At 43.0% G+C, this 23,261-nt stretch overlaps 1 protein-coding gene across 1 annotated transcript in view; it reads left to right on the top strand.

Moving 5' to 3' along the window:
* PLA2G4F (phospholipase A2 group IVF) overlaps nt 1-23,219 on the top strand; it is a 50,587-nt gene extending 27,368 nt beyond the window's left edge. Inside the window, exons 7-21 of the mRNA XM_078855455.1 lie at nt 663-705; nt 1,476-1,536; nt 2,075-2,253; nt 11,041-11,148; nt 11,738-11,775; nt 12,373-12,505; nt 13,753-13,889; nt 14,551-14,782; nt 16,063-16,177; nt 16,463-16,600; nt 18,116-18,226; nt 19,460-19,630; nt 19,824-19,990; nt 20,972-21,158; nt 22,989-23,219. Of these exons, the coding sequence (XP_078711581.1) occupies nt 663-705; nt 1,476-1,536; nt 2,075-2,253; nt 11,041-11,148; nt 11,738-11,775; nt 12,373-12,505; nt 13,753-13,889; nt 14,551-14,782; nt 16,063-16,177; nt 16,463-16,600; nt 18,116-18,226; nt 19,460-19,630; nt 19,824-19,990; nt 20,972-21,158; nt 22,989-23,218 (2,050 nt within the window). The 3' untranslated portion in view covers nt 23,219. The remainder of the gene's footprint in view (nt 1-662; nt 706-1,475; nt 1,537-2,074; nt 2,254-11,040; nt 11,149-11,737; nt 11,776-12,372; nt 12,506-13,752; nt 13,890-14,550; nt 14,783-16,062; nt 16,178-16,462; nt 16,601-18,115; nt 18,227-19,459; nt 19,631-19,823; nt 19,991-20,971; nt 21,159-22,988) is intronic.
* Nucleotides 23,220-23,261: the final 42 nt, after the last annotated feature.

The following is a 23,261-nucleotide window of genomic DNA, read 5'->3' as shown; positions in this document are numbered from 1 at the left end:
GCAGTAGATCACTTGCAAATTGTGCTTTGATATCAACAGCCTTTTATGCCACTCACAACCATTATTGCCTCTAAACATGCATGCATAAGCCCATTTGTCAACCCACTGCAGAGTGAGGGCTCTCGAAACGCCACACAGGCAGGCAGGGAGGGTTATTTGACTACTTAACTGTTGTTAGTAAGTGCACCCCAGCGCAGAAATTCCTCAACATAAACTATGAATGTTGATTTTGTATTTTCAATGCAATATTTCACTTCATACTTTAGTATATATTTGCATTGATGAAATATATAACATTCATAAATAAATTGGATGTATTTGTGTTTTATCCAAACAACTGATGCCACCTTCTTGGTTCTTTTGGTAAAGTCACGTAGAAGGGAAATAATAAAATAATACAAATAAAACCTAATAATTCTCACGACGTTTCGGCGTCTGAACGCTGTCTTTCCGACAGACCTGTTCTTCACCTGAAGACGGCTGCTTGCGTTGTGGCCGAAACGTCGTGATAATTAATTATTATGTTTTATTTTTATTATTCTATTATTTCTCTTCTACGTGACTTTACCGAAAGAACCAAGAAGATGAATCCCTGCAGTCACGAAAGCTTTAAATCGAAACTAATGCCACCATAAATATGCCTAATTTTTGTCTCTTCCCAGTGATTCTCCAGAGTGCCCTGTTTATACCAATGGAATCCTTTCGGTAAGAAAACAGATTTGTGTCGTTCAACCTATATTAATTTTTTTCAGGCATACGTCACCAGCAATAATACACGGACGCATGTTCATTTGTGTACGTAGCATTAAAGCATCATGCAAGTGTTATGTATTCTTTTTTTTAATCACGATCTGATTAACGTTCCACATCCATTTGCGCACCTCCTAAAAATAAAGCGACACTATCATAAAGCATCTTTCTCACTCCCAACTGTGGTGTTTCAGGTTGGGTCTCGTGTTTTTTCAAGCTTTCCCCATGCACGGCTGCAGGCATTTTAGGTTTTCTGGACCCCTGCCGTCCCCTTGTGACACGTATGAGTTTAACCATGGCTTGGCGTGCAGGAAAGTTTCATCGCGAATAATTCAAGAAATAAATAAAACGTGAAAAAATACATCTGACACAAATGGACGAAATTTTATCAATGTCGACCAATTTAAGTTTCGAAGCCCCGACGGCCTGTGTTATGAATCGCCGCGATACGCAATTTTGAAGGCCCCTTGGCGCGCGCTCTGGGATTTGACGACGTCCCCCACCATGCGGTTCCACCTGCACGGTGTGAATCGAGCACTTGCCATTTGTGTCTATGTCCGTGTTGTTTACAATCACACTGCCTGCTCCGCTCGTGGTGTCGGCGCCTCGTTCAATGCGGCTCGAAACGGTGCGCATTCCCCGCGCGCGCGCACCCCCTTTATTTGTAACAAACACGCGGCACGCGAGAAATGAAAATAGATTGTGTTCTCTCCCCCCTTCATCAGATTCGGCCCTGCATGGAGCTCATTGTCGCTCTGCAACACGTGGCGGAGAAAGGCAAGCAGGGTAGGTGATTGTTGTCATGTGCTGGGGATGGGGGGTGTAGTAGGTGGGGAGTGGTGGCATAGTGGTTAGTGCACTGCACTGCAAACGCAGCGACCTCCAGGGTTGGATTCCGGGCCATGGGTCCCATCAGTGGCAACTGATATATGAACGACTCCTGGCGTGGGTGTGATGTGTACATATCAGCACTGGAGTAGGTTCTCGCCAAACCACCCCCTCGTGTGCTGTGCCATCCTTCATAGGTATTCGCTCAACAGCACTTGCCCCAACCGTCTGTTAAAGGTGAGATGGTGGGTCTTTGTTTTGGTGTAGCGTAAAGTGCATGTATTCGTTTTTCTTGCAAGATTATTATGGGCATGCACGAACGCAGCCAACAATGTGAGTATCTCAACATGAGCTGAACATCGGCAGGTTTCGCTCTGCCTTGAATGAACTCCTGGTGCCATTTGACTGACATAATTTGTCATTAGGGTAGTCGGCAGTGTTAAGATTCAATAGGGTGCATTCCCACATGTCGATGTGGCCTGTTGTGTCCCCACAGAGTGTGAAGAAGAGATGCAGTATTTGTCCGTGTCGGTTCCGCCGTCATACGAGCGCGAGAGGCTCACCCCGTGCTGGTCACCGCTGGCCACTGCTCTGGATGAGAACCTGACCTTCCACGTCGATTCTGGTTTCCAGTCGGCCAAGCTGAACGTGGGCCTCTACAAGGACCACACCATCGTGAGTTAACTCTGCGCAAACCGAGAGTCGTGCTGAGCTTTGAGCACAACACTCAAATAACTCCTTAATCGCAGCTGCACCCCTTCTCTGCAGCTGCGTCAGTTTACGAGCGATCCTCGATTGCAGGATGTGAATGCTCTAGAGGAGGCTTATGTAAATTGCTCGGTCACAGTTGCCATTGGTTGCTATTGCATGACGACAGCAGCTAAAATGTCCACAGACATTTGAACAGATGCATTGACGCATTTCTCTTTTTTTGCGTCAATTTGTGCAAGTTGAGTCACGGCTGACCAAATGCGGAATAATATCCTCTTCAATTGATATTACTGGCATCCACTTACTCCTACTTGATACAGCTATCGTGCTGTGACGGTTCCACCTGAAGACGGAAGCTTGTGTTGCCTCCGAAACGTCGTGATTTTTTTATTTTTATTTTATTAATTTTAATTGACATTTTTTACCTACGTGACTTTACCCAAAAACCCTAAGAATATCACTGGCATCGTGTACTGTTTACTAAGGGGGGGCCTCCTGACGAGGTAAGAGTGCAGTCCTGAAATGTCTTTCTCAAGCCACAGCTGGCGGAAGAGGCTCCACTCGAAGAAGCTCGACAGAGCCCCCTCTGGACAGGGTATTTGGCCTACACTGCCCCACTGGCCAGATGAGAACTGCTTGTAATTAGATGACATCCTCGTGCGTAGCTTTTTTCCGTCTTAAATGTCTTCCCTAAATTCCCTGTAGATTCTTTTGGTAAAGTCACGTAGATAGATAGATAGAAGAAGAAATAAAAATAAAGTGAATACAAATATCACGACGTTTAGATTGCGACACAAGCGGTCGTCATCAGGCAAAGGAGTTAGCCTCTAAAGGCAAACTGGTTATAAAGGTTTGAGGATGGGCGTAGCCCAAGTGTATCAGCAGCACCAGCAGCATGGGCGGTGCAGCAATGCCAATGCAGCAGCAATGCCAATGCAGCAGCAATGCCAATGCAGCAGCAATGGCAATGCAGCAGCAATGCCAATGCAGCAGCAATGGCAATGCAGCAGCAATGGCAATGCAGCAGCAATGCCAATGCAGCAGCAATGCCAATACAGCAGCAATGCCAATGCAGCAGCAATGCCAATGCAGCAGCAATGCCAATGCAGCAGCAATGGCAATGCAGCAGCAATGCCAATGCAGCAGCAATGGCAATGCAGCAGCAATGGCAATGCAGCAGCAATGGCAATGCAGCAGCAATGGCAATGCAGCAGCAATGCCAATGCAGCAGCAATGCCAATGCAGCAGCAATGCCAATGCAGCAGCAATGCCAATGCAGCAGCAATGCCAATGCAGCAGCAATGCCAATGCAGCAGCAATGCCAATGCAGCAGCAATGCCAATGCAGCAGCAATGGCAATGCAGCAGCAATGCCAATGCAGCAGCAATGCCAATACAGCAGCAATGCCAATGCAGCAGCAATGCCAATACAGCAGCAATGCCAATGCAGCAGCAATGCCAATGCAGCAGCAATGCCAAGCCGAATTCATCGGGAGCTGATGATACTGACCGTTTACACCAAAATATAATTGCGTGAATGTTTACACGTGTGCGCCTGTTGCCACGTCCTTTATGGGTGTTGTGCAGTGTATTGGAGGTCATTTTCATGCTTCCTGGGGTTGTCCATAACGCTTACGATGTAACCACCGTTGTGATTGTTTTTCCTGTCTCTCAATTACATTTCTTCGTGCAAGGTCAGTTTGTCACGGCATGCGCTATCAGCTTGACTCCTCTTAATGCCGCAGCGTGCCTCGACATATCCCCATTAATCTTGTTTTCATTACTGCTGTTCACATATTTTACTTTGCATTTTATTGCATTCTCTCTGTATCGCTTTGCTGCTCTGCTGTTGTAAACAGCCGCTATCATTTACCAGCAGGATATGGCCGATGACCGCAGGCAAAAATCCAGCCAAATGCTTTGTTCCGTTAAAGGTGACCATATGGTTTATTTGTGACTTGAATAAAACCGATATATAAACTACTCAAAGCATAGAATAATACATGTTCAATTATATTTGCCATTCTACAAAGGGGCTTTGAGATGCTTTTCAATTATAAATATATTATTATTATGCAAATGTTGGGGTTTAGCATGAAACATCAATTTTAGTTTGCACAATTCAAAAGAAGTGCAGGAAACATCTGCTGCAACGAATGGGCTGATATTTTTTAAGACCTGTGCCAGGATGCTCATGCTAATCCTCTTTCCTGACATGGGCTTGAAGTAGCGGCCTTCTTGTGCATCAGGGACTCAAAAGTCAAGCCTGCAAGACACGTAAAAGTCGCATGTTTATAACAGATGTCTATAAAACGCGTTGCAGTAACACGAAATGGGATGTATGTATGTATGTTTAACTTCTTCTTGGATCTTTTGGTAAAGTCACGTAGAAGGGAAATAATAAAATAATAAAAATCTAATTCTCACGACGTTTCGGCCACAACACAAGCAGCCGTCCTCAGGTGAAGAAACAGAGCTGTCAGAAAGACAGCGCTCCAATGACAGCTCTGTTTCTTCACCTGAGGACGGCTGCTTGTGTTGTGGCCGAAACGTCGTGAGAATTTTATTATGTTTTATTTTATATTATTTTATTATTTCCCTTCTACGTGACTTTACCGAAAGAACCAAGAAGATGAATCCCTGCAGTCACGAAAGCTTTACATCAAAATTATGTTGAACTTCTTTTGCACCGGACGTATCCAACCGTACGAATCGAAGGTGTGGGATGGGTGAAGAGGCCTAAGTGCATACTTGGCAAAAGAAGCTGGTGATTCAATGCCTTTGAGTGGCAGTTTAAGGGTTATAATGCACAGCACTGCCAATTTGGCCAAGAATAAATGTGCGATTTGCATATATTTTATTATATTATAGGACTTGCTTTAGCATATCCCGTTCTTTACAATATTCATCTTAAAAGCTTCTGGCAAAACGTAATTGTGGTGTGCTGTAGTATCCAGTATCATTTTTATTATTCGTAAAAAGAAATATTTGTACTGTACACATGTTACAAAATATATTGACAAACTTATCTTTTGATAGAAATCCGTGCAAAGTTTATTTACAAACCAGCTTGAATAATTCTATGAAATGCTGAAAAGTGAAGGGGTTTTAAATCTTCAGATGATGCGAATGTTTGTGACACACAGGACATTTTTACGATGCCTGTTACACAGGGAAACTTCACTGAGGCTCAGGACTTTTTTCAGGAGGGTCCTGCCAAGTTGTTGTGGTAGGAGGTGATGTTGCTCTATGTAATGTTCAGGTATTTTTTTAGACTTTGACTTAAAACTTTCGTGACTGCAGGAATTCATATTCTTTGGTTCTTTCAGTAAAGTCACGTAGATAGAAAAAATAATAGCAAAAATAAAGTGAATAAAAATAATTAAACATTAAAATAATAAAACACTAATGTAGACTGTAGCCTGGTTCTTAATCGGAGTGAGTGTACTGGCAGTCTATAATGTAGACTGTAGCCTGGTTCTTAACCTCGGTGAGCGTACTGGTAGTCTATAATGTAGACTGTAGCCTGGTTCTTAATCTTGGTGAGTGTACTGGCAGTCTATAATGTAGACTGTAGCCTGGTTCTTAACCTTGGTGAGTGTATATTCTTTCGGTAGAAAGAATCAAAGAATATTTTTTTTTAGAATTGTGATTTTTGGCCAATTTCAGTTGAATTGTATATTTTATTTGCTATGGGGGGGAAACCAGAGAACCTGGAGAAAACTCGTGCCGGACAATGTCAGAACATACAAACTCCACACAGAACGGCACCCAAACCAGGAATTTAACCCAGGCCCTTGCTGTGAGGTACAATTGTTACCACATCGCCACCCAGTCACCCATTTACAACTTGTGCAAGCAATGTTGTGGCATTGGAAGCCAAACAAATTAGAGTATGTTTGTGGGTACCTCTCATCTGGACATCTCTTGAGCCCCGTATAAGACTTAATCACATATCCAAGATGCAAGTCTTTGACCAGGTTAAATTGCCTCATGTTGAGCTCTTGCTGTTAAGTCGTGTGGTTCAATGTATTTGTGGAAGCAGACCCATTTTTTGGTTGATAAATATTAATCATTTTTTTGGGCAGAGATTTTTTTTTGCTGTGGAATTTAAGCTCACGAACACGAAAGCCAAGCAAGCAGTGGCCAGACCGCAATTCCCACAGCTGCAGCTGGACTCTGAGATAATGCTTAATGTGACTGGCGGGCATACTCACAAACTGCCTCTGACACACGAGCTTTTACTTTGTGGAAGAATTAAATGGCAATCTATGATCGGATTGTATGTACTGTAAACAAATAAAAATAAAACATAATAAAATAATTCTCACCACGTTTCGGCCACAACGCAAGCAGCCGTCCTCAGGTGAAGAACAGGTCTGCCGGAAAGACAGCGTCTTGAGAATGATTTTATTATGTTAAATTTTAATTATTTTATTATTTCCCTTCTACGTGACTTTACCGAAAGAACCAAGAAGATGAATCCCTGCAGTCACGAAAGCTTTCAATCGAAATGTAAACAAATAGTTTGTAACTTACATTTTCACTCGCTTCTGGCCCTTTTTGTAACACACTGCCAATACGTATTTTCTCAATGTCACCGAAAGGCTAACACTACTTGACATCTGTGTCTTTGCCATACAGACAATTTAATGAAATCCAGACTTTCGAAATGTTCACACATGCGTTTATCTATACTATTAAATAGAAATTCTGGTATTCGTTACCTTTTCTATTGGTTTGTGTGTTTGTACCACATCATTCGCAATGTGCAGTCCAATCTATTTACCGTGTTCAACCCGCAATACTGCTGCTCGAAACGCATCTCTTTCCAAGTTATTTTTTCCAAAGTCCAATGCTGCTAAACTTTGGATTTTCTTCCCATCGTCTCTTTACCCAAGCCCTTATAACTGAGCACAATTCAAGAAACGTGTTTAACTCTAACCTAAAGAAACTTTATGACAGTGCTATATGTTACTGGCCACCTAAAGTTTTGGGCCTTTGCGCATGTGTTTGGCAACTGTGTAAAATAATACTACAACAATGCTGTAATATTCATCCATCATACAACATCCTTGGCAAAACTCTACTCCAACTTTCCCCATCCAAAACCTCTCCCCCTGGGTCTAGTGTGTGGAGATTTAAGCAGCTTGTGTTTCCTATTAAAGGTCATCTACTTGGTGGCAACACTGGCACACGCAGCAGCTTTGTTGTAGAGAAAGTATTGTAGGGGCTGTTGTCACTGACACAACAGTAGACACAATTCATTGGCCTCTCCCTTAGATGGGGTCGGTGATTCTTAATGATACAATAGTGGATTTGATTTCAGCAGGGACTATAACCCACATTTCCACGTTGCTAAATCTGTTTTTCAAGCTGCTTGGTCTCCAGTGGGAGAAATAATTTGTGGTTTATTTATATTATATACTGGAAACTTAAACAAAAAGTGGAAAAAATGTGTCTGTGGTTTTGTAAAACATTCCGATGAGTTTACAATTTGTTATCAACATCCTGTTTTAATATACATTTTCACTGTATGTGCAACTTGTGAATAATAGTGAAAACATTTTTTTGATTAGTAATCGTTTTTAATATTTTTGTATTATTACAATACAGTGGTACTTGGTATGTTATATCAAATTTCGATTTAAAGCTTTCGTGACTGCAGGGATTCATCTTCTTGGTTCTTTCGGTAAAGTCACGTAGAAGGGAAGTAATAAAATAATAAAAATAAAACATAATAAAACAATTCTCACGACGTTTCGGCCACAACGCAAGCAGCCGTCCTCAGGCGAAGAATGAGAACATTATCAAGCTAGGAGCTTATGTAGGTGTAGCGAGGAGGAGCGCCTTAACAAAAGAATGTGCATATGAAGAGGAATTTAGCATACCAATGGGCAATGAGTAGGAGGTGGGCGGAGGGGTTTCAAAGTCCCATTATGCCCATGCATTATGCAGGATCAACAGCACCACGGGGGGGCGCAAGGAACAGCGTTAATAAAGGAAAGGAATGTTAATGATATGTAGCTGCATTTACCCAACAACCACGTAGAAAACCAAAGTAAAGTAGTTTTTTATGTAGTTTTTACTTTGGTTTTCTACGTGGTTGTTGGGTAAATGCAGCTACATATCATTAACATTCCTTTCCTTTATTAACGCTGTTCCTTGCGCCCCCCCGTGGTGCTGTTGATCCTGCATAATGCATGGGCATAATGGGACTTTGAAACCCCTCCGCCCACCTCCTACTCATTGCCCATTGGTATGCTAAATTCCTCTTCATATGCACATTCTTTTGTTAAGGCGCTCCTCCTCGCTACACCTACATAAGCTCCTAGCTTGATAATGTTCTCATTCTTCGCCTGAGGACGGCTGCTTGCGTTGTGGCCGAAACGTCGTGAGAATTGTTTTATTATGTTTTATTTTTATTATTTTATTACTTCCCTTCTACGTGACTTTACCGAAAGAACCAAGAAGATGTTATATCAACTTTCATTTTAACATTGTGATTAGTTAGTCCTTTCATTTAAAGTGGTATCGAGCCTGTTTGCCAAGCATTTATATAGAAAAAAAACACATCTACATGTACATATAATTCAGAGATGAGAACATGCAAATCTTTTAAATAGAGGATTGAGGGTCACTGCTTTTATAAGCGATATTAACAAATGTTAATTGGGCGTTTGCTTACGAGTAATACAATTATTGAAATACATGAAAAGGGTAAAATGTAACCCTATGGTTGATTTTAAAATGGTCTAAATCAGACACCGCTTATGCACGATGGTGCATATTGAAAGCTCGCGTTTCTGGCATGGTTTTAAACAATTTCTGCTGCTTTTTCTATGAAACCATACTGGCAGGCAGCTTGAAATTGAGCATTGCTTTTTACACTTTTACTTTCCGAAATGAACTTCCTGCTCCCACGCTCCCTCCCACGGTGCCTGCACCGACTTGAGCGGCTGATTAGGCTGCCATAAGGTCGCTATAGAGTATAGACAAATTGTTTAGCTGTTCACAGCCGTAAGGCAAGTGTCCGAAATGAGGGTGCGTAGTTTATCTCGGTGCGGATGTTTTGGTGTGTGCTAACCGCCACGCCACAGCGGTTAGCTGCGCCGCGCTACGAACCTGGCGACCCGAGTTCGATTCCCGCTCACGGCCAACATCAGCGATGGATATCTGAACCAGTCCTGGGCCTCCCCTAGATCGACTCGGCCTCAAATGAGTACCTGGTGCATTGCGTTACAAACATGGCCACTAGGGAGACAAAGGCGTGTGGTGCTGGCCACCCACCCCCTCGTGCCGTTCCAGCCTTCATTGGTGCTCGCAAACAGCACTTGCCCCAAAAGTTTGTTAAGGCTATACGGGGAAACTTTGTATTTGTGATGTAGTTTAGTTAATGCTCAAACATTTTCACCCCTGCTGTATGAGGCCTCCCTCACGGAGTCATGTACCTTTTGCTTTTTTTTTATAACCTCTGCATGGTTTGTGTTTACCCAATTTGGTATTTCATTATCTAGTATTCTTTCAGCAGTGTTATTCACATTTGTATCTGCTGATAGATTGTGCAAACCTCTGAACACCGCAGCGTGGCTGCAGTTTGGTGCCACTGCGTAACTCGGGTGCTGTGGGTTTCAATCAACAGATGTTTCATTCGGACAGCTGAAAATCGTTTGCATTCCATAAAGCCGTATCCCTTGCACACACCCAAAGATAAATGTCTTGTCGTTGTAAACCGGGGATTCTGCTGTTGTATAACGGTTAGAGCTCTCGACTTGCAACCCAGTACGATTTCCCGGCGTGGCAGTGGAAACAACGTTGCCAGCTTCTTAAACCCCCCCCCCCCCACACTCTGCTGCCTCTATCCACCTAGCGATATCAATGGGGGCACCACAGTTAGTCGATCAGCAGGTTGTGCGTGGTGGGATAGATTGTGGGTGTGCTCAGCGAATTCCATACGTCTGACCATAGTGGAAGAGTAGGCAAAAATACCCTCTGGAGGGGCGCTCTAGAGCTCGCTCTGCCGCCTGCCGTGGGGAGTGAGCAAGACAAGCGCAGGGCGTTGCCTCTCGTGAGTAAACTGGGCAATAGTCTGTAAATGTGCAAATGTTCTTCTTATTTTACCTACGTGACTTTACCGAAAAAACCTGAGAATATGAATCATTGCAGTCACGAAAGCTTCAAATCTAGAATTAATGTTCTTCTTGGTTCTTTCGGTAAAGTTCACGTAGAAGGGAAGCAATAAAATAATGAAAATAAAACATGATCAAAATAATTCTCACGACGTTTTGGCCACAACGCAAGCAGCCGTCTTCAGGTGGAGAACAGGTCTGTCAAGTAGACAGAGTCTGAATGGCACGCTCCAGGCTTGGAGCAACTATTTATGCTGGGATGGAGGGGCGAAGAGCGTCTTGACAAAATAATTTGCATATCAAGAGGAATTTAGCATATTTATGGGAAATGCGGATATGCGATTAGTACTACTTGTGAAATGCGTAGGAGGCCTGCATGGGCATAATGACTTTAAACCCCTCGCCAGGGGGTCTGTCTACTTGACAGACCTGTTCTCCACCTGAAGAAGGCTGCTTGCGTTGTGGTCGAAACGTCGTGAGAATTATTTTATTATGTTTTATTTTTATTATTTTATTGCTTCCCTTCTACGTGACTTTACCGAAAGAACCAAGAAGATGAATCCCTGCAGTCACGAAAGCTTTAAATCGAAATGTGCAAATGTTGTTTATTTTTTGGCCTGTAGAGTGAAAAGTTCCCAGAGAAGAGTGTGCTTGGCACAGGATCGGTGCCCCTCACCTACAAGAATCCGATTGAAAACGTGGAAGTGCAATTGCCACTTGGCAAAGACAAGGTGGGCTTGTTACTCAATAAAAATCAGTGTCACTGGAAGCAAGTAGAAACCAACAATACTCTTAGGTTTTTTCGGTAAAGTCACGTAGGTAAAAAATAAAAATTTTAATTAAAATTAATAAAAGTAAAATCAAAATCACGACGTTTCGGAGGCAACACAAGCTTCCGTCTTCAGGTGGACGATTGCTGTATCAAGTAAACAAGTGTATCAAGTAAACAGCAAGCGTGCTGTGACGGTTCCACCTGAAGACGGAAGCTCGTGTTGCCTCCGAAACGTCGTGATTTTTATTTTACTTTTATTAACTTAAATTATTTTTTTTACATACGTGACTTTACCAGAAAAAACCTAAGAATATGAATCCTTGCAGTCACGAAAGCTTCAAATCTAAAACCAAACAATGTTTACACAATCAATATAAATATCCCTGGATAATTATTACATCTCAATACTGGTTTAAGTGTTGTTTAGATGCCTCATCGTTTGCAATATTGAAGCAATGTAAATATTGCAGTGTTTTAAAAACAATACGACTCAAGTAGAAACTATTGCTGCAGTCAATTCTGCTTTTGATTTTCTCTTTTATTTTCAGGAAACGGAAGTGGACCTTACCTTAAAATATAAATCCAGGTAATATGAATATTACCTGATTTGTATTTCTCGGTGCGTGTTTGTGTGCGTTCCTGGAGCGGTAGTGTAACGGTTAGCGTGCTGCGCTACAAATCCGACGATCTGAGTTTGATTCCCGCTCATGGCCAACAACATTGACGATTATTTAAACTGGTCCTGGGCCTCCCCCAGGTCAACTCGGCCTCAAATGAGTACCTGGTGGTGTGTGTAAACATCACCACTGGGGAGACGAAGGTGGCCGGGCGTGGTGTTGGCCACCCACCCCCTCGTGTGTTGTTGCCGGCCTTCATAGGTGCTTGCTAACAACACTTGCCCCAACATTCTGTTAAGGCTATGGGGGGGGGGGATCTTTGTCTTTGTTCTTGGTAAAATTAAATATTGAAGGGTCTGTCTCTGCATTGGCTGACAGTGTCACGACCACAACACAAGCATCGATGCTGCTCTATTCAGCACCTTCCAATGGGCAAAGAGCCACTGTGAATTACTCCAGACGAGAATCCATTTGGATCCGTAATTTGGGCCATCACCGCAGCCGCCGTGTGGTGCGTTTTCATAACGCGTGTGGTGTCAGCAGCGTATCGATCTTATCGTTTTCAGAGGTGTACCTGCTCTTCGCCTTGGGTTTGACCTCTCAGATGGCGAGAAAGAATTTCTGCAAAAAAGGATGAAAGTGATGCCAGTAGCTTTCCAAAAGTTTCTTAATCTCAAGGCGACACCACACGAAAAGGAAGTAAGGATCATGGAGACTGTAAATAAATGACCTCGCGACACCATAATCTGATGCAAAACAGAATATGGCACGAGTTTTTAAATGTACACATTATTTATTTTCAAACTTTGTGCTTAAGGCTATTCCTGAAGAACTTACATTCCTTCATAGTGTTATAGTTTCACTTAAAAAAAACGATTTAAATGATCCAATACCCCATATACCTATGATGCTGTCTGGTTATTTTAATTAAACATCTTTCATAATAGAATGATATCCATTTAAACATTGAGTTAAATGTTAACATGTACTTATACAATGATGGTATGTTAAGTTAGAGTGGTTTGTATACATGTATAGACTTTTAGATTGCAAATTAATAGGAAGATCGCGCAGTGTGTCAGAATATTTAATGGTAAGGGACTGTCATCTGTGCTGTTAAATGACTCGATAAAATAAATCTGGAGCCATCAGTGCAATTCCCTCTTTGACTGCAACAACCACAGCTAACTTCATAATTCCCAACTGGCAGTACAGCAAGTGGGAATACAAATAAAAGTATAAAACCTACTTGTTCAATAAAATGTCTACCTTGTTTGCTGAGAATTGCAGGTCACCGGGTTAAGTAATATGTACGTGCAAATAACGGAACTCGGCTCTGTGATCGTCTGTGTGAAATGAGTTGTGTCCCGACAGCCCTCATTCTGACGTGTGTTCGTGCCCTTGGCCATGCTAAGAGGCAGCCCCACTGACAAAAGTAATTTCCAGCTTCAATATTGCCTAATAGTTTTCTGTTAATAAATATGCATGCAAGGGACAAGATTAACTCGATGGATTTGAATGACAGAACGAGATATACGACATACAAACGTGTGACTTTGAAGAGTCAAGAAATGATGTTCTGCTGCCGAGTAAAAAAAAAATTAACCCGTAAAAACAAAGTTTTTCACTATAAATCCTCTGGCTTGAGATGGCTACCACATATGGGTCAGATGATTGCCTGCCACCATTAAGCAATTGGTAATTAAATATATATATTTTTTTCCTAAAAAGTGTAAAGTTATGGAAAAAAATTTTTTTAACGAAAATAAATTGTCACGCACAACGAGTCTGTGTGCAAAATGTCAGCTCGATTGGATCACGGGAAGTGGGTTAAAAAACGACCGAAAGATTTGCACGGTCATAAGCGCGCAAGCAAGCAAGCAAGTGAACTTAATATGAAGGATTTAATAACACCTAATTCTGAGTAACATGTAAATGGCCTTTAGGTGCCTGTGGTGGCAGTGTTGGGTTCTGGGGGCGGCATGCGAGCCACGATCTCCCTGTTTGGCTGCCTCTTGGCCCTGGAGGAACAAGGTCTCCTCGACTGCATCACCTACATGATCGGTGTCTCTGGATCCACCTGGCAAGTAACTGCTTACTTCTTTCTGCCAGTGTCAATTTTATATACAGGGTGCTTTAAAAAAATGTTAACACTTATATTGGGACTATTGTTTTTAATGGAAAAAGAATGGATGATTATACACTGTAACATGATAACAAATGTATGTTTATAGCTTCAAAACCATCATTGTCAACATGCATGGAATCTTCTTCAGGTGATCTCCAGAGCTCGGAGGCACATTTCTTGTGGTACTGTTGTAAATTCTCAGAAGTGTTAGAATGTTTTTGAAGCACCCTGTATATATATCAATGTATTGCCTAGAATATAACTGTTGTGCTGTGTAGCTCTCCAAGGTATTTTCGGGTTGTGCCACATGCTGGTAGCGTCTTCAGAATTCAGTTCCTGAAGAAATTCTTAATTTAGTTCCTGAAGCTCCCAAAATATGGAGCAAAAACGTTGGACATTGTACCGAAAAACTCGCACGGTACAACCGAAAAACACATCAGACCGCTCAAAAAAGTTTATTTGATTGCTATGTCACAAATCGTAGCAGTTAAATTGTGTTTAATGTATGTGCTCCTGGAAGGGCAGCATTTGCTGAACGTAACAGCAGTGTAGCCCAACTGCTGTAACTCTTTTAATTTTGTTATTTTCCTGAATTTTTGGAAACTCTTGCTCACAGGTGCATATCCAATCTGTACCAGCAACCGCTCTGGGGCAAGGGAGAGACGAGTGTAATCGCGCAAGAGATTCAGGAATTGAAGGCATGCACCATAGCTCCTAAGTATGGTGCCTTCTCACCGGAGGCCCTCTTGAAATTTCGGAATGCTATGATTCACAAGAAGGAAGACAGCCAATTCGTTTCTCTCACGGACCTCTGGGGCCTCGTGCTGCAGTGGATCTTTGGCAAACAGGTACGTGGTGTGCCTGGGAGAATTGCACTGACCTATTCGTGGTCGTGACTGAGGATGGAGCTCTGAAATCATCTCTTTTGGAGGTGCTTGGTCGATTTGGCTCCTTCGCAGGACCGTGACAGATGGAGGACTTTCGATTTAAAGCTTTTGTGACTGCAGGGATTCATCTTCTTGGTTCTTTCGGTAAAGTCACATAGAAGGGAAGTAATAAAATAATAAAAATAAAACATAATAAAATAATTCTCACGACGTTTCGGCCACAACGCAAGCAGCCGTCCTCAGGTGAAGACCAGGTCTGTCGGGGAGACAGCGTCTGAGTGACAAAAAAAAATGCATATCAAGAGGAATTTAGCATATTTATGGAAAATGCAGGTGTGCGATTAGTACTACTCCTACGCATTGCACAAGTAGTACTAATCACATACCTGCATTTCCCATAAATATGCTAAATTCCTCTTGATATGCAAATTATTTTGTCAAGGCGCTCTCCCCTCTTCCAACCCAGCTTAAATATACGCTCCAAGCGTGGTGCTGTTTCATTCAGACGCTGTCTTTCCGACAGACCTGTTCTTCACCTGAGGACGGCTGCTTGCGTTGTGGTCGAAACGTCGTGAGAATAATTTTATTATGTTTTATTTTTATTTTATTTATTATTTCCCTTCTACGTGACTTTACCGAAAGAACCAAGAAGAAGATGGAGGACTGCTTAGGGGGGAGGATTTTTTTTATTATCTTTGATTGATCATGGCCGATGACGATGGTTGTGGGTGGCAGGGTGGTGCAGAGGTAACACTTGTACCTCACAGCAAACGCTCTGGTTCGATTCCCAAGTCGGGAACCTTTCTGTATGGAGTTATTTTTCTCCTCCCGTTCTGCATGGGTTTTCCAGTTTCATAGCTAATAAAAAAAATCGTACAATCCAACTAGTGTTGGCTGAACACCGCGATGCTCAAAATTACCTGCAAAGTAGTCAATTAGGATTACACACAGCAACATCACCCCTACTGCAAAAGCTTGGCAGGACCCTCCTGAAAGAGTGAGATTTAGTGAGGCTTTCCTGGGCAAACAATGCTATTATTTAATTTATTATTTTATCTTTAGACGTGACTTAACCGAAAGAACCAAAGAATAATTCCTGCAGTCACGAAAGCTCCAAAATTAAGATCAAACAATAGTCATCATAAATACAATAATTCTAATAACTTTGTATGTGTGCTGCAGAAGGAAGCAGAAAGGTTGAATGAGAAATGCTAACGAGAAGTGTGGGCTGTGCCCTTTAGGAGAAACTGGTCAGGCTGTCAGATCAGCAGAAAGTGGTTAGCACTGGACAGGTGCCGTACCCAATCTACTCTGCAATCAATGTAAAGTCCACTGTCAGCACTGAAGATTTTGCAGGTAAAAGTACAAGCGTGCATAATAATATGCATCTTTCTTGAGACATTACATGCTGTTTTGCTGGCTTATTTTGCAAAAATGAATAAGCTGTGTTTCCGAAGCGTGTCTGTCGTCTCCTTCACAAATCAGTTTAAATTTGCAATGTAACAATGAAATATAACACCGTAGGATAAAAACGTACTTTGGTAATTTTGTCACAAAGGGGGAAATTGTTCATGTTCTGCTGTTTGTTAATGCGTCTAGTGTTTAAGTGGTGCAATCTTGTACTGTGTGCTCCTTCTGCAGAGTGGGTAGAGTTCACGCCACATGAGGTGGGGATGCCAAAATATGGTGCTTTTGTGCGCACGGCTGACTTTGGGAGTGAGTTCTACATGGGCAATTTGATGAGGCGCCATGCTGAACTACCACTGCATTACCTGCAAGGTAAGCCATGCGGAGATCATTGGATGATAGAGGGGGCTGTTGATTGTTTGCAACTGCAGAGGGGAAATAAAATAAAGATAAAAGATAAAGATCCCCCGTATAGCCTTAACATACTGTATGGGCAAGTGCTGTTAGCGAGCACCTATGAAGACAGGAACAGTACACGAGGGGGTGGGTGGCCAGCACCACGCCCGACCGCCTTTGTCTCCCCAGTGGCGATGTTTACACACCGCACCATGTACTCATTTGAGGCCGAGTCGACCTAGGGAAGGCCCAGGACCGGTTCAGATGATCATCACTGGTGTTGGCCGTGAGCGGGAATCGAACCCGGGTCGCCGGGTTCATAGCGCAGCGTAGCGCTAATGGCTACACCACCGCAGAGGGGAGAAGAGGCTACGAGACAGCTGGGTCACAAACAGCCAGATGAGTGCTGGGTTCCTCTTTAGCACGCTTTGTATTCCATGGAATGATACATATGTAAGGACAGTACAGGGTGATATAGGGACAGTACGGCTCCCCGTGGCCATGGTTACTAATTAATGTAATCGGAACAGACAGGGAGGGTCACGTTAGGGTAATGTGGGGCCTCAGTGGTTGCTAATAATGATTGATGTGACAAGCACGGGGACCTAACGGTTGTAAATTGTAATAAGGGCAGAGACAGACAGGGCCAGGTGCGGTGAGAGAGGGTTCGGGAAATAGGGGCGTTGCCGGGTCGTGAGGGGGATAAGAGCTGGTACGAACTGGGGCTCTGGGCTGTTGTTGTGGGGGAACTGTCGTTGCCCTCGTCACCTGGGGGCGGATCGTCTTCATCGTCCTGCAGTGGGCACCTTGTAGTCTTGGAAGGCTAGAGTTATGTTGTCTCAGAATAGAGTCACCTAAGTTACCCAAGTGTATGTAGTTACTCGCGGTTACTCATTAAGTTATCAGTGAGTCGGCGGACTTTATTCATAATACATATACATATAACTGAACAAGACGGTGTCTCTTAGAGTTACATTACACATAGATGAAATGATTCTTAAACTCACTATCTGGTTCGAATCCCACGTGAAGAAATACATGTTTTTTTCAGATGTGTGCATGTTTTATGTGTCATGGATTTACAGGACTCCAGCCACTAGAGGCCACATACATGCACTACAATTCGTTTTTTATCGAATCGTGGTCCTGCATCATGAAAATGCATTGATTCGCAAGGGGAGGGTGAACCAATGCACCCTACTTGGTATACTGTGGATTCGCAGTTGCCCTACATATTTCTGGCGATGTTTGGGTCTAGAATAAGCCCTTTGGGAATGGAAAATAAATGCTGTTTAATTAGGTGTTCCAGATATATTGTGATCCCCGTTTAATTTTCTAAAACTTATTAAAGGTTTATTTAAAACAGCAATTAATAGGCATAGGAAAAACATGTTAGGGGTCAATAAATTGGGGGTCACAAGTCATCTGGACCACGCTGTACCACTGTTTCAGCCCCCCTCCCCAATCTATGATTCTTCTTCTCTTCTGCAGGGTTGTGGGGGAGTGCATTTGCAGCGAGTCTGGACCGCATTTACCTGGATGCAACTGGAAACGGCTTGAAATTGCTGAAATCTTTTAAAACTAAGATCAGTGCACTGGATGGTAAGAGCTTTTCTTTTTATCTGACAAGCCAAATTTTCACTGTGAATCCAATTATATGCATGAATAGGTATAATTTGCAAGAGGATTTATCAAGTTTTCTTAGAATGTTCTTGAACAAGTGTAACCAAACACCTGCTGGTACTATGTGATTGTGGTGCCAATTCATTTAACGTTTCGAAACACTTAGTGGGAAGAATTTTTACATTCATTGTAAATTTTGTTTAAATTTGACTCATTGAAAATTTGCTCTGCTAAAATATGTTTTATTAATGATGAGAACAATTTTGTTACTTTGAGGCAGAGGTGGGACAAAGTCATTGTTATGCAAGTCCAAGTCGAGTCGCAAGTCATCAAATTCATGACTCGAGTCTGACTCGAGTCCAAGTCACATGACTCGAGTCCACATCTCATAGGTGGGACAAAGTCATTGTTATGCAAGTCCAAGTCGAGTCGCAAGTCATAAAATTCATGACTCGAGTCTGACTCGAGTCCAAGTCACATGACTCGAGTCCACACCTCTGCTTTGAGGAATAGTATATTACTTAATGTCCGCACTATTATACTTAATTTTATATAGTACGGAATTTTGAAAAATATCCTTTGTGAACACATTTTAGTTTAATGTATATTTCAACTAAAACAATAAATGTCAAACAAAAATCTCACATTTTGACTGCAAATGCATTTAACTGTCAATAAAGCTTCAAATGACTCCTGCGCTTTTCCAAATATATTTATATGAAACCTGACTCCAGCACATTTCCTACTGGGATTATTAAAATGTTATTAACGGATTATGCAGAATTTTTTTTTTACAAGAGGATATTCTCAGGTTTTTTTCCCCGAGAGAATTTAATCCCAATGGCATGACATCAAATCGTATCATTTGTAGATGAGTAAAACATGCTTAATTGTGTTATTATCTAAATCCCAACATTTCTAATTGGCATCATCTTAGTTGTGAAAATGTTATACTCTATTCTCTGGATTAAAGATGCTTCAGAAAGTAAGATGCACCCCAATCTTGTGCCCCATGCAACAAAAGCGATACAAGTCTTGTCACACACACCTGGGGGGGGGGGGGGGGGAAAGGGCATCTTATAAACTGAATACAGCAATTCCTTTCTTTCAACACGTACCAGTTGTCTCCCTCAATTACTATATTTCTCCTCCATCTCATGTTTACGAGTTAAACAAATGCGTACTCATGTAGCCTCTGATTTTATCCTGCAGACAAGGCGCCTGGGCGCCTTGCGACCAAAGTGGTGACGCCCGTGAGCTGGTTCTCGAGCACGCTCGGCAACATCTTCACCAAGCATCGTGCAGGACAGAACTTTAACTTCCTTTCTGGATGCTTCCTGAGTCGCAGCTACCTGACGTCCTCGCAATTTCTAACCAAGGATGGTGAGTAGAACTTCATGATTTTTTAATTTGTAATTTCGGATTTTTTTTACCCTTAAATTGCTGTTTAGATGTTAACTCTGATTTTTAATTTATTCACGTACTCATTGCATTTAAACGCGTGCTGAAAAGTAAATGTTCATTTACATTTTACCCAGATAAAACATAACGAGGTTGGGTCTTGTGTGGTGTGCAGTGACGAACTTTGATAGCCAACCCAACCGACTTACTCCATTGGAGAATGATATCTTCCTTGTGGATGCTGGACTGAAAATGAACTCTGCCTTCCCACTCGTGATGCGGCCCCAGCGGAATGTGGATGTCATAATTTCCTTCGACTTCAGCTGGCAGAGCCCATTCACGGTAAACTTTAGCGGCATGGATGATAAAGGGCTGTGCTTATACCACCTGCACAGTTTGTCAAAGGTGGTAAAGGTGAGGTCCTGCTATGCAATTGCTTTCTCATGCCAATGCTGGAGAAAGGGCCTCCAATTCAGAGCTATATACAGTATTCCAAGACATCTAACCCACTGGTGAGAGGTCTTCCAAGAAATGGGAGTAGCCAAACTTTAACCCACCTCACCGGACCTACAGAATTTACCTGCAGTGTACCTATTTCTGTGCCTCTGTATAATCTTCAGTGGACAGAGGTAGGGAATTTAATACTGGTAGAAACCCACTGGTTCCACCAGCCCACAGGGGATTATTGTGTCCGTCCGTCGTGCAGGGAGGGGCTGGGTGTGGATGGAGGGGCTGGGTGGGGAGGGAGGGGCTGGGTGGGGAGGGTGGGGCTGGGTGGGGAGGGGCTGGTCACCCCGTGGTGCCCTTATAAAACTCAACGTTTAACCTACTCACGCCGGCTTGTGCCCACCCTCAGTCGGGCATATTTGCGGAATACACCACGCCGCCGTTGACCCTGGCCATTGACCGAGCAACCCAACGTTCCTACCAGCTCCCTCCGCAGGAATGTGTTTAACTCACCCTTTGTTTCAACTGCCACACCGGGAGAATGAACTGGCGACCTCAGGATTGTGTGTCCAGTGTGCTATACGACGGCAGCATCCTAGAGAAAATTAGCAATTACTATTGCATGAAAAACGATGCAGATGGAGTGCCTCTGTTCACCCAGTAGTATAAATGGGTACACCAAGTCAATTGGTAGTTAGTGTGCGGTGGGGTAAAGTGTGGCTCGTCTCAGATGTCTGGCCAGCTTTGAAGAATAGTCCAAAAACACCCTCTAGGGGGGTTCTCCAGAGCTCCTTCTAGTGGAAGCCCTTCTACCAGCAATGGCACGTACAAGAAATGTCAGTGCTTTAGCTTTCATTTTCTGTCCTTGCTACGCAGACCCTGACGTTGACCAGTAAGTACTGCCAAGAGCATGGCATCCCATTCCCAAAGATCGATGTACCGTCGTGCAGTCTTGACGATCTGCATGAGTGCTACGTCTTCTCCGATGAGTCGGATCCACGGGCACCCATTGTCCTGCACTTCCCGCTCATCAACAGCAGCTTCCGCAAATTCAAAGCTCCTGGTGAGATCCTGCATTGTGCAACATGCAACATAACACCTACACCACGATGCGCACTTCAGTTGAAAATGTCATAGCTGGGGGTCTGTGCTTGAATGAGCTGTTGAGGCACGTGTTTAATGTACACAGTAATATGCACATCCCAATATATAACATCCAAGATCAATCAAATTTCAAGGGACGTCATTATGGCCAATGCCGTTGATGCCACGACACCTCGCCAACGTTTTATACTCTCTGCCAGATCTGGCAGCTGATGCATCGGAGACACGCGACATCCAAGATCTGCTATAACATTGTCCCACCATCTGGTCTTAGGTTTTCCCTTTGGTCACTAGATTCAATAACCGGCCCTCCTCTACCCTACACATGTCCTACCCAGCACAATCTATTTTACCATTTCACAATTGTCATCTTTTGGCCTTCATTTTAAAAGGTTGCACAGCAAGGATGAGGTTTAAATGAATGGCTTGTATCTGTGAAAAGTAATTAGCCAAATTTTCCATTTTCTTAATAACATCTAAAGGAATAATTGGTTCAGTGGTGTCGCTTATTTTCTATAATTGTGAAGGTGTATTTGTTTATATATAACGTCAGTACCTGGCATGAATGAAGACTGGTCATTATATGGCTAGCGAAGTAATGGATCTGTAGGTAAAACCGTAGAATTATATGCATATAATAGAATTATATGCATATAATTCTAATAGTTTTAAAAATGTGAATCGCCAGTGGCATGTGTATACTTATTTGTTATGTGTACCTAATTGGTTATTTGCATGGCAGTGGTATTGACAGCATTTTAAAAGGATAAACTGAATCCTGATGTAAGTAATTTCCATCACTGGCCCTGGGCAATAAGCAGATGATTGGAAGTATTATGAACGTTTCAAAGGAACCACTAATATTAACGTAAAGTTCTGTGATATGAAAAGGGCACACATAGCATTACTATAGAATAAAGAAGTCTCAGAATTTCCCCACGGCAGTGATTTGAAATTGGCACAATTTGGGGTGGCAAATTCATTTCAATCATAAATGTTGCTGTTTTCACTTTCATATCTCATTTGTTTTTGTCTGCTCCAAAAGCTTGTGTAACCGGTATATAATTCACATGTTATTTCATGATTTGTAAGTGATTCTTACATACACATTTCAATGTCCATATTGAGAGCATAAGAATCACTTTGAATGTGTCAATCGATGCATAAATGCCTATAAAGCAGTGATGGGCAACTTAGTGGGCCACATGAGTGGCCTTCCTTCACCTGTGGGCCGCAAGCTTGAAATCGTGCTCGTCAAAGGTTGCAACCGGGTACCCGATACCCATACCCTACCCGATACCCGTACCCAGCCAGGTACAGGTACCCGTTTGCGACCCTGGTGTGGCCGGGTACGGGTAGACCGTGAGTCACTGGTGAGTAACCGTTTGTCACTCATTTCCCAACGTCTTGTCTCTTCTCACAATTCAAGTTCCTAGAATCAACCCACCCACGCCTGCAACATGGCTTCATCCCGGAGGTCGCAATCAGGTACCCGATACCCGTACCCGGCCGGGTACGGGGGGTAGGGTACGGCCGGGTACGGGTACGCGTTTGCGACCCTGGTGTGGCTGGGTACGGAATCAAAACCCGTTTGCGACCTCTGGTGCTCGTGCACTAACCATGACCCCACGCATCACCCTAGACACACGTAGAGCAGGTCACCACGAGGGACTCCACAGGCCGCAGATTTCACATTGTTGCTATAAAGCAATATAACAGGTGTTGGTAGAAGTTCTCAGCATCTGGTGCCACACGGAAGCACCCGTGACGTGTGCGTTTGTGCGCCCAGGCAATCCACGGGTGACTGAAGAGGAGCGCTCCTTTGGTGATTTCGACGTCTTCATGAGCAACTCACCCTACAGGACCTTCAACTTCACCTACTCGGAGCTAGAGTTCGACAGGCTGATCGCACTCAACCACTACAATGTTGTCAACAATCTGCCGGCAATACGGCAGGCACTGCAAAGTGCCCTTAAGCGCACTAAACGAAGGGTTTTGCCGGCCAATAGCAACATTTGACCAAAATTGATCCCAACAATCTCAGGAAGGCATGGATAATCTT

Source organism: Lampetra fluviatilis, chromosome 4, assembly GCF_964198595.1.
Source record: "Lampetra fluviatilis chromosome 4, kcLamFluv1.1, whole genome shotgun sequence".
NCBI classification, from domain to species: Eukaryota; Metazoa; Chordata; class Hyperoartia; order Petromyzontiformes; family Petromyzontidae; genus Lampetra; species Lampetra fluviatilis.
Note: the sequence above shows the minus strand (reverse complement) of the source record. Positions and strands in the feature narration are given on the sequence as shown.